The sequence below is a fragment of the Periplaneta americana genome, chromosome 10, assembly GCF_040183065.1.
Source record: "Periplaneta americana isolate PAMFEO1 chromosome 10, P.americana_PAMFEO1_priV1, whole genome shotgun sequence".
Classification (NCBI taxonomy): Eukaryota; Metazoa; Arthropoda; class Insecta; order Blattodea; family Blattidae; genus Periplaneta; species Periplaneta americana.
In genome coordinates, this window is record NC_091126.1 from 4804356 (window position 1) to 4817218 (window position 12863).

Here is a 12863-nt window from a genome sequence, read left to right on the forward strand (position 1 = left end):
AGGTACGAATCTTCAAATGGTGAATAACGGTATCGATTTGGGTGTTGTGCTGAAAAATATCAGTCGGAATCACAATAAAACTGGTAAAAAAAAACTGTGCGTCAGTTCACCACTGCTGTACATATGCAGCATTACACTTTGCTTTTATGGCACCCAATCTCACCTTTCACCTTGGTATTTTACCTTGACACACCCTTTCTTTGCTCAGTGCTTTTCTGAGATATGTGAACAGTAACACACCCTGAGGCTTCATAAGGCATTTTTGTCGAGTGCTGCATACAGATAATATATTTGCATGGTCTATATTTAAATTAAGAACAGCAGTATTGAACATCTACGTGAAAAATAAAACGAGAAAAATAAACATAAATAATAAAATAATGGTAATGATGATGATGATAATAATAATAATAATAATAATAATTTGAATTATAGAGTATGTGTTTTTGGAAATAATAAGGCATGTAGTGCATGTGTATTTGCTACTGGTGTACAAGTATGGGTATGTATTTAGGACAATGTGGTGCCTCCATCCGCAAAAGCTGTCATCAATCACCGTGTCCATCCATCTCAAACAGTAGCCGAGGTGATTGCATACGATCGGAAAATCATCAATGACCCCAGAGTGCATATCCGAGTGAAGACGTCCAGAGAGGCACATCCCATTTCTCCATTTGGACAAGACTGTGTTTCCTTTCAGATGGTGACCATCAGCATCAAGCAGGTGTTTACAGATGCCGTAGTTGTGCCAGGTAATTTAAAGTATTTCATAATTTGTTACTTGTTTCTTTCTTCTGTTCCATTCAACTTCCAACATTTCACAATCTGTTGCTTTTGTTCGTACAAGACAGGAGTCAGAGATTAATCAGTCTGTAGTAAGATGCTTCGAGGTTGAGCGTGGACTGTCGCAGTTGCCTTACTTGCTAGGTCGATGAGGTTTAATGCGTATCGTTTCTCTCCACCACCTTAATAATCTTCTGTTCTTCGAGATATTGGTTAGGAGAAGAATACCAAGAATATGTCATAGGCCTGCTGTAGTGAGTCGTCGATAAAATGAATTGATGCTGTCAACCACGAGAACAGAGTTGACAAGTCAGAGAGGATGGCATCAGTTATTTCTCTACTGTGAGGGTGATATGCAATACGACCTTGATGATAGAATCTATACACAGTTATGATACGTGGGAGAAGTTAAAACTCAATAGGTGATAGGTAGTCATAGTATCCACGACATTGTTTTACATCCGATGTCAGTGAAAGCCTAAATCTAAAATTTCTAGAACAGTAACAAGATGGATATATTGTCTTATTTTTCAGCTGTCTTCATAGCAAACACTGATACACGATGGTACTTAAGCTTCACGACAAACTTGTATCGGTTCCTGCCAACTATTGTATTGCCGGAAGACGTCAGTCGTTACCATGGAAATAATGAACGTATATCAATCCGACATTATCATCAGGCAGTTAACTTCTACTACCGTGTCATCAAGAATGCAGATATCTTAATCGACCAGGTACCGGCATCAACTGTTAACAATGGAGAAGAGGAATTATGAATAATCAGTAGGTATTAATTCGGCTAAATAGAAAAATTGTAATATCCATAACACCTTAAGATGATGACGAAACAAGTGGGATACTTGTTCATTAGCCTGTTTAGTTTGTGATGTGCTGACATCATGGCATTATAGTCTTACGTGCACAGCCGTGACGAACTTACATTTACACGTCTTGAGCACATCACACATAGCAAAAGCACATTCAGCCCAAACTCAGCACTTTAGCCACATGTCGCTATGTAGGACTGACATATTAATTAATGGAGTTCAGATCACAATTTCTGTCAGAGTTTCTTTCCGCCCTTTTGCTACTCATATACTTGTCAGATCACGTGTCTTGTCTCGATCACAATTACTTGCTTCATAGTAGCTTGAGTGGTCTGACTGCTAGTTCAGCCCTTTGTTTGACAATTCACTCTTAAAATGGCTGACAGACCATGTTGAACAGGTTACGGAAAAGTGAATAAACTGAAATGCAACTGGCTGGCCATCAACTGCAACATTCTTCCTTCAGAAGGAAGGAAGGGTGATGTTTTACTGCCATTTGAAAAACTGTTGCTTAGTTGAGGTGACATCAACATCCAATTTTATCGAAGCAAATTTATTATTATTATTATTATTATTATTATTATTATTATTATTATTATTATTATTATTATTATTATTATGTACCTATTTTATTTTTGTTACATTTTATAATGACTTTCGTTTGTAACACATGCAAGATGAAATCAGATTTTGTTGATTCTAAGCAGTTCACATTGACTTGAGCTGTTATGTTGCACATTGCAATTTCTCGCTCCTTTCTAATATGCACATATCAAGTATTCTTACAAATTCACATTGTTACATTTAAAACTGATTTGTTAACTCGTTTTTTTCCCGAAATAAGTGACACACTGCATTTGATATTCCCATATTCATTGTGGATAGTAATAAAAGAGAGTAATTCGTGAATGTATAAATAAGATGCAATATTTTGATATTTTCTTAAATTTATATTGATTTACTTATTCTATGTAAGGCTGAACAATAAACTGATCTGGAAGATGAAATATTCATTATGTTGTAAATTTGTTCAGAGTTCAGATTTAAAGAACATGTCAGTTGGAACATAATACAAGATTATGTGCATTTATGCTTCATGTTACATTTGTTAGATGTTTCATAAAATGAATAGAATTTTCCTAGTATATATTTTGTTACATACATCTAAGAAAACAAAACTGACATTTTATTTTCTTCTCTCAAAAATTACATTAATAATGACAACCAAGTTGTATAATGCCTTATTCAGTTCAGTTGTTATTGTTTTGCTGCAGAGATCTTCATTAAACCCCAGTTTTTTGTGTGCCTTGGAGTGAAATCCGATATTGACTTATCTGGCACCATCCAGCAGGCCAGTTCAGTTTCATCCTACAGATCGTTTTCATGCACTATATCTGACAAAATGCCAAAGCGAGTTTAAAATATCAATTACAGTATTCCAAATGAGTAATTACGAGTCTTTTAAATGTGTGCCAATAAGTCTTCAAGTGATAGCCATATTCTTGAAATATGAAAAGTTAAAATAATGACCAAAACAAAAATATCCCATAAAAATACAAAAAAAAAAATAGATTCGATATTGTGGACAGATTTCTGTCTACAGAAGTGTTGAGATGAACCTTCAAGCCAAAGAGACTTTGCAGATGTAAAACTGACTCAGGGTAAAACATGAAAATGAATGGCAAAAACAAGAACTTAGGTATATAAGGATGTTATGTCAAAGTCCCTGTTGTAAAACATCTTATCATGGTTTCATTTCATATGCCATTATACTGAAATGGCTCTTGAAATAAAAACCTTGCACTTCAGTGAGAATAGATCGAAAATCTTTTTCTATGAGACTGTGTACTGTATACTGCAGTATGAATAATGTTTTACAAATTAAAAATGAGAGAAAAAACTGGAGATTGGAGATCCTTTGGGCTCAAAGTGCCTTTTCTTTTGACTACAATTTTAATGGCCTTCCCGCCCACCACACTGCAGACCACCAGAGGCACAGTTCTTGTTTACAGCTATTTTAATGAAATTTAGTTTAATTCTTGAAGCAACATTTGATAAGAGTAACTGAATTGATTTTTGTCAATTTCAATGCACTTCCTATTTGGCTGAATGAGTGAGTATGTGACAGTTCTGAAAATTTTGTGATGAAATTTGCAAGTTTTACTGTTGGTTAGTGTGTCATTCATAAAAAAAAAATGTTTACACTTTACACAAAAACAAAACTTTAGACATAGTTTGTTGAAATATGTTAACTTCCTGTTGTACTCGTTAGTATGTAATGTGTCACACCTCCACAGCTGTTAGTGTGCTCATTGCTAGATGATATTTTAATGGAAAGGAAATCACGAGACTGAAACTGACTAGGATGGACATTGAATAATTATTTGACAGACATATTTTTTCAAAGTGCGGATAAAACATGTATGGATATGGATCGTAGAAGTTCGTTACGGAAATGGCAGTGAACATATTAACAGTTTTATAAATATGCAATGGGAAATATTCTATTTTCTAGCTTCTAATTTAAATACTCGCAGGTAAGTATCTTCACTGGACTCAGGATTCATTTGCTATTGAATTCCCTGTGTACTCTTATAGGAGATTTTATAAAAAATAATGTAAATGAGTGGAAAAAGAAAAGTTCGAGAAATTCTACAGATTATCTATAGAGCTGAGATCCTTTCAAATTTATGTAATATCAGATATTCAATTAATTGTAGTAAGAACGGCTGCTGCTTTGTTCACTGTGATAGCTATATGATAATAGTAACTCATCATATAGTCCTATTAACGTACCAAATCTGGTTACAGCCTGAAGATTGAAATGTGTGCATGCGTGTATCTGAGAGTTTTCACCGGGTTTAAGCCTGCACTTGTAGTTATGCATACTGTGGGCTTGTTTCATAGTTAGGTTCGTATTGTAAAAAAATGGAAATGTTCATTTGTACATACATTGCTGTATACTTGTGTATAAATTTATGTTACGTAAATTTGTTGTGTAAGTTGTTTAAAAAGTTTGGGAAATATAATTTTGCTCAGAATCAAGTGCATACATTATGTTACATTGTGATATTTTCATTTCTCCCTTCCCTTCTATATGGAAATTTTTTCTGTGTAAAATCTGCAAGAAAATTATACAAAATCTTAAAAATCACATCAAAGTTCGAGTGAACAAGGAGATGAAATATAAACCCGCATGTACTGGTGTGAACATCTTCACAGATAATAATTATGGGGTAACAGAAATATCTTCCGATCACGATAACAGTAACTTGACTGTTGGGCTGATGCTGATGTGCTAAGGAGAGAGCGAGTGATCTGTAGGCTTAGAAACCTGGATTCCTTAAAATTGAATTGAGGTTACTGACAATCAGAGTATTTGTGACGTCACTCTAGCTGTAGGTAGTAGTAGGCTTGTAAACACAGACGCATGTTCTGACTTCACAGTGGGTGGTTGTTGCATACAAGTTTCACTATCGCTGTATTTCCATAGGTTTTTTACATAGGGTGTGTGTAAATAATTAACATTGTAACTTATGCTAAAGGTAAAGAATTCGATTCGCTTGGAACTTAAGTTTAGTAGAGAAGCATGAAAGTGACATTTTTACTCTAATAATTGTGTGTACAGGCAACTTGTGTGAAGTTAAACTAAATATAAGAAAATCACAGGCTATAGAAAAATATTGCAACAGGAATGTGTTCAATATAAATCAATTAGGTGCCTACTAGAGTCGTGCATTACAAGTACTATGTTTGGTTCAAGTTCGAGTAAGGCGAAGTTCGATATTTGTCAATGTTTGCTCTGCAGAAGGCGACATATCATGTTTGTTCGGCCTTGTTATGAAAATATTTGCTTCCTCCACTCCCACCTCTTCATGTTTTAACTGTTGAATGATGGCCACCGTAAGGAACACGACATGGACTACGACAAGCATCATGATAAAGATCACATTGAAGGTCATGGCATGTATTACAAGGACCAGGATAATGATCATGACACGGAACACAACAAAGATCATGATAAGGACTATGACATGGGATCACAACAAGGATGAGGAAAATACCACGATAAAGATAGCAATAAGAACCAAGACCATGATAAAGACCAAGGCTACATTAAGGACCAAGAACAAATATAATGATAAGGACTATGACAAACACAAGAAGAATGATAAGGGACATTAAAATCACAAAAAAAACATGATAAGAACTATGACAAAGAAAACAAGGATTATGATAAGGAATATGACAAAGAAAACAAGGATTATGATAAGGAATATGATAAAGACAAGAACGGCTATAAGGTTCATGAAAAGGATAAGGACAAGAAAAACAATAAGAATCACGACATGGACCATGCCATGGACTAGGATGAGGATCAAAAGGACCACATTAAGGAACACGCAAGCACCATAATAAGGATCATGACAAAGAAAACAAGGATTATGATAAGGAATATGACAAAGACAAGAACGGCTATAAGGTTCATGAAAAGGATAAGGACAAGAAAAACAATAAGAATCACGACATGGACCATGCCATGGACTAGGATGAGGATCAAAAGGTCCACATTAAGGAACACGCAAGCACCATAATAAGGACCATGACAAAGACAACAAGGATTATGATAAGGACCACAACAAGGATTAGACAAACAAGGGCCATGATAATGATCACAGTATGGGCAACAACAAACGCCATGATAAGGATGACTTAGACCACAATAAAGATCAAGACTAGGGCCAGGACTTAAACTACGGTAAGGACTGTAGGAAAAGAAAAAGAATCATGATAATGACCATGACAAAGACAAAAACCATTATGAGAACCACTGTAAGTATCATCATAAGGAACACGGCATGGATCACGACAAGTACCACGATAAGGATGACAACAAGGATCACGAAAAGCACCACGTTTCAATTTCTTAAAGATGTGTCATCACTACTAGCTAGAAAATTAGATTTGATCACGTAGTTTGTTTAAAATTTCATATGCAATAATGAATAGTAACATTATACCATCCAATCCTTTTCTATGAGTAATGGCTGTCACTACTGTACACTGCAGAAATGTTTCAGTTATTGCGTGTGTGAATTCAAGGAAGTTGAGTTTGCTCAGTGATAGTGTGCTATGTGTTACAATGATAAGTTTTTTAAACGTTTTAGGGAAATTAGTAAAGTACTTCAACCTCCATTCATTACTAAATAATATATTTTATTATTTTTTAATTTAGAAATCTTCTCACCATTCGTGAGCTCCCACAAGGGATAAAGAGTACTTATCCATATAAATGTTTACAAGTTCATTGAACCATTAATTTCGTTTTGACAATGAAACTCCTACAAGTTTAAAACAGTTTACAAATTTGGATTAAAGTTAAATCCAGAGAGATCACAAGCAATCGTAATGAGACATAATCGTCTACTTAATACTCTTGACAGTAGTAATATATCACATACAAAATTAAATGGGATTATTGTTAAATAAAGTGAAACATTTAAAAACCATTTTATTTTTATGGATAGTGATCTAATTGGAACACTCAAGTAACCCAAGTTGCAAAAATATTTTCTCCACTCCACTCTTTGTTTCATATGAAAGAATTTCTACCACTTAGTCTAAAAAAGAATCTTATTTGGATGCTTGTAGTTTCCCATTTCGACTATTTTGATTCCTTGTTAACTAATATAAGTTCACTCTTAGCTGAGAGACTGCAACCTGTATATAATATGTGCATACAATTTATCTGCAATATTCGTAAATTTGACCATGTAATCCCTTCCCTCCAATTACTTTCATGGATACGTCTGAAGAAAAGAAGAATACATTTTGTTGACTCTATTTGAAATCATGCATAAATCTATTCCGAATTATCTAGTATCACATGGCATCAAGCACCTCTTTCTCTCCCTTATCACAGAACTTCTTTATACTCATCCTGCTACACTGTAGAAATACCTCGCCTATGGAATTCTCTACCTAATGACATCAGGGATTGCCAGACATTATCACAATTAAAAATTAAATCGGAAAATGTTGTCTTATTCCATGGTTTTTAAGTATTGCTAAACGTGTTGATTAGTATTTTTTCTCTAGATTTAAAATTGCAAGTTACATGTTTATATTCATTAATGTCTTAGTATTGTTAATTAACTAGGATATAAGTATGACAATTAATCACTCATTAAATTTTGTATGACTCTAGCCTGTGTATATTTTCGTCTGGTTTTAATTTGTATATAGTTCTATTTTTCTGTTATTATGTATGTATTTCTGGTGGTGTGGAAGAGAAGACTTCATGGCCTAAATAAATATATACAGTAAATGACGAATTAATAAGTAGGTCAATAATAAATAACTAAATAAGTAAATAAATGTCCGATAAAAGAAAAAAAATATCAGGTGTTGAATATCACAAACGGAAACTGGAGAGAAAAAAAAGTGATATTCAAAAACATAACAGGGCTCTGCATAAATATCTAAAAACTGAAACAGCTGATTTTTAGAACAGGAGAAAATAAGTAAATGTGCCGAAACATACTTCTAACTTGGATTCCAGTAATGTAAACATAGTAGACAGTAGTCAATGGGTTTAAAAAGGGTCTGTCAGCTAGTATGGCTATTTGCGCCCTTCATAGTAGACATTACTAACAATGTCGAAAATGACAATGATGACCTTTACCAATTTCAGAGATTCAAGTGATGAACTTGAGAGGTACACTAATCAGGCAAGATGAAGTCCTTTCTTAAGTGATACCTACTGAAATACTGGAAATCATAAAAAAAAAAGGCCCACCAGAAAGACCAAACAATTATTTCCTTTTCTGCACAGATTTAATGGTCGAAATTTTCACTAAAATTTTATGCTGGGAAGTTAAGCAATGGAGAACATATTAATCGATCATAGTTAGTGTATCTACTCATAAGAGAAAGATTCTATATCTTGTTTCTGCTGCAATAAAGTGTCACTTACCACTGATGGCTACAATACAATGATTTGGGTCATTTTTATGCATATCTTAATGAATATGAAAAATCTAAAAGCTGCTTGGCGTTCCATACAAGGTGGAATAAATTATCGTCCAGACTTAAATCAGTATGGACAATTGATTCAATGCAACAAATGTTAGTATTAAATTCAGAAGATTGTTATTGGAAGAGTATAACAAAATGCCTACTTGGGCCAACAATGCTTGCCATTATATGACCCTAATAATGGACATTTATTAAGGCTCGTTAAACTGATTGCCAGATTTGACAGTGCTATGTGTGAATATTTAATGTTCGGCCCAACATTGCCTTTGGGAAAAACATTCGAAATTAACTGATTGCTCTTCTCTTTGGAATCATAAAAAAGAAAACAATTTCTATGGTGGAGAAAGCTAAATATCATAGCATAGTTACAGACTGTACTCACGATATAAGTAACATTGAATATTAATACTAATTTTAAGATCTGTTATTGTTAATATGACATCACATTATATCAACATTCATGAGCAACATTTTTAATTGCTGTAGAAGCCACTGCAGGGTCAGTGTTAACAAGATCATTCTGAGAAAATTGTAATAAAAATATTCCAATTGCAAACATGCATGGTCAGGATTATGACAATGGATTAAATACGAAAGGAAAACATTCAGGAATTCAACTGGAGAGCATTTTTATGTCCCTTGCTATTCTCGTTCTCTAAACTTGATGGTCGATGATGCGGCAATGTCATCTAGAGAAGGGGTTTTGGGTTCTTCTCAGCTTCGACATTGTGTTGAGGAATCGTTAAGAAATACCATGCCTAGGCAGCCGTAAGTACTACTTGCTGGGAATCTAGAATTTTGGCCATTCACTCTAAGATATTACATTGAGGAATTTTATAATGCATTGCTAGAAATTGCTGACGAGGAGTCAGTAGACAAAATGGCGAGATATGAAGCTGAAAGCCTTGCCCTGCAACTCACGAGATTTTAAATTTTCACCTTAGTGGTATCTAGTTATATGGCACTATGTTTTAAAATAAATTAATATTGTTAGTAAACTGCTGCAAAGCATAAAAATGGAATTGTCTAGTGGCGTAATGACTTTGAGAAATGTCCTCTAAAGTCTTAAGAATCTCAGAAATAATTAGTCATGTCAAAATTTTCTTGTTGATGCTACAAGATTAGCCAAGAAATTTGACGCTGTTTCTGATTTGAAACCAACGTTTGAATGTACTAGTGTGTGTCAGCAGAAAAAAGCAACAAAACTATGAACTAAATTAAGAATTGAGGTTTTTCTTTTTTATTACTGATGTTGCGGTCAATTCTATTGAACAGTGGTGAGCATTCGGAAGAAGCTACTGAAGCTCTGCTTCACTAAGTTGCTGCTAAATACAAAAATTAAATACTAGAAATATTGTCAAATCTCCTTTATACTATACTATTTCAAACTGTGCGCAGATATGGCAATTCAAAATCTGCGTTTTCACATTGCTACTGAAGCTTGATTCAGTAGAGTGCCCTAGCAGGCATTCTATGAAGGGAAAGATAACAGAAATGCTGAGAAAGAGAAGGAGAAATAGTGGCTTAGACTGTTAGTTTTCAATACACAACTGAAGCTAGAGTCAAGTAGGAACTAATACTGTGCTCACATAGGGTTAGCATATGAAAAATCAGAAACCAAGACATCAAAAATAAAAAAAAAAAAGCAGGACATGAGAGATAAGAAGCCAGGATACTTCGTACTAAGAAAAAGTTATAAACATATTTTGATAGGCACACATGTTTATTACAAAGAATTTAAATTTATACAGTTTTGCTTACAAATATCAGACTTGAACTTTTCTGATCCACCAATCATTGCCAGAAGCTTGCTGTCTGTAGAAATCACTACAACTCATATCCTGAAAATTATACTGCAAGAATATAATTGCTCATATTGTGCCTACAGAGAGGCGATATTTCTCCTTCGTCCACTGACTCTGAATTAATGAAAATATTCCTTCAATGTTTGCATTATGGCCTGGAATTAAAAAAAAAAAAAATGTGCAATTTTCAACAATTCTGAACATAACTCTCGAGTTGAACATTTAAAGAAATTATCTGATCACAGCTGATATGCTAACATATCATTACACTTTTCTCTATTTAAATTCTCAATTAAAAAATATTTAAATTATAGAACTGATCAAATGCTTTTACATCATCAATTATGACCCCTTTACTTTGGACAAATTGTATTGATGATACAATATTCTTCCAAGAAAGAACTTCTCTCAACATCATCCACTCAAGACAAGAAAATTCCTCAAAAGGTTTTATCTAGGCCCAGAGACGATGACGCTCGTGAAGTGGCACTTCACCTATTTACAAGTACTTCAATATTTTATTTTATTTCACTTAATTTTTGTCTTTCATATTCCGCGTTGTGATATGTTCTGTGCTTCAGTATCCTGCACTATGGAACACTAGTCCCATTGTACAGTAACTCATCGCTAATGGTGGTGCGAGAGAGGGGAGAGGGGAAGGGTGGAGATAGCAGCTAGTTCCCTCTTTCCGAGGCACAGCTGCCTATTTTGCTGATTTGTTTATGGTAACCATGGCAACGAACCCTTGTAAGATTTCTATAGAGCCTGTCTTCGAGGGTATTTGAATCTTTTAAAACACATTTGTTTTGTAGCTGCAAGCACTCTTGTAGCCTCTTCACTTGGCTAAATCACTCTTTTGAAAGAAAAATAATGGCACGTAAGTACAATAAGATACATTCCTTGTCTGTTTACATTTCTTTCTTCCTCTTCATTTCAGTTCGTGAAACGTGTAAATAGAGTGATTGTGTTCTGTTTTGTTGCTAAAATGATCTATTAGAAGAGTAAGTTAACTCATTATTTATTTTTAACGAGTTTCGTAATTACTTTGAAAAGTGATGACTCAAATATTTTTATTAACAATGAGGAACGTATCCTATAAATGCATGTTACAGACACCATTTCCGTGGTGGACTGAAGATGATACGAGATGCATTGTTAGTGGGAAAACCAACACATTCTTAATATATCGACAAAAAAAGGTGGAGAAAAAGGTGCAAGATCTTACACCAAACATTTTAAAAGTGCGTGGTGCAGTGAATATCAGTGGCTGTGCAGTAGTTCTTATTTGGAAAAATTGTTTTGTTGACCCTGTGTGTTAGTTGGAATAAAAAAATCGACATGGAACTCGGATTGATTTTGTAACTTGCTAAATATCAACCATCACTGCACAAACATTCAGATTCTGCAGAACATCTCAAATGTGCTTTGCAATTAAAACACCTCGAGAAAAATCAGAATACTATTTCTGATGCTCTGAAAGAAAATTCGCGCCTTTATATAGCCCAGTACAACGAAAATGTCAGATTGAACAGATTAGTGTTGCGTGCAGTAATCAATGCAGTCTTATTTTTGGCGAGATAAGAACTGCATTTCGCGGACATGGTGAAAGTTCATCTTCATCTAATAGGGGGAATTTCAAAGAACTTCTGTCACTTTTAATTTCGAGTCCATTAGAAATCCAACAACATTATGCGAAAATCAAATATGCTCTTACCTGAAATTCAAAAACAATACAAAATGAAATGATTGAATGTATTTCTAATACATTAATGATTATGTTAAACTTGAAATAACCAGTTGTAACTTTTTCTCAGTTCAGATTGACGACACTATAGATATCACACAAAAGTCTCAGTGCTCCCTAATTGTAAGACTTACAAACACACACGAGAATTAGTGGAACTATTTCCGTTTTTTATGCGAGTTGTGATCGAACCTCGGAAACATTGTTCAGTTTGGTGGATACTGTGTTAGGGCCATTTGACTATAAGACAAAGCTTGTAGGACAACATTATGATGGTGCAAGTGTGATGTCTGGGCACTTAAATGGATTACAAAAGAGAGTGAAAGAATTTGCAGCTCAGGCAATATTTATTCATTGTTTGGCCCACAGATAGGACGAAGGGTAATGGCAGACTACTACTTTACAAGCTGTAATTTGTTGGCAGATAACCTCTTACCTCACAACCTAACCCTTTTTGGCACCAACAGAAAAAAAAAAAAAAAAAGCAAATCTGACATTCCCGAACTGTTCATTTTAGGGAAAGGAAGAGAAGTTTATTCGTGTCTTTTTGGGTGTCATAGTGATCTCACTCTGACATCCTATATTCCAAGAAAAAGTCGCCATAACGATCTAGTGGCTAGAGCATTGGACTTGTAATCCTGTGGGCTTGGGTTCGATTTGTCCAAG

General features: G+C 34.4%; 1 protein-coding gene across 2 annotated transcripts in view; it reads left to right on the forward strand.

Annotated features, from left to right (window-relative positions):
* LOC138707399 (N-fatty-acyl-amino acid synthase/hydrolase PM20D1-like) overlaps window positions 1–4651 on the forward strand; it is a 45621-nt gene extending 40970 nt beyond the window's left edge. For both annotated transcript variants that reach the window (XM_069836770.1, XM_069836771.1), the window contains exons 8-9: window positions 515–752; window positions 1318–4651. In XM_069836770.1, the coding sequence (XP_069692871.1) occupies window positions 515–752; window positions 1318–1559 (480 nt within the window). In that variant the 3' untranslated portion in view covers window positions 1560–4651. The remainder of the gene's footprint in view (window positions 1–514; window positions 753–1317) is intronic.
* Window positions 4652–12863: the final 8212 nt, after the last annotated feature.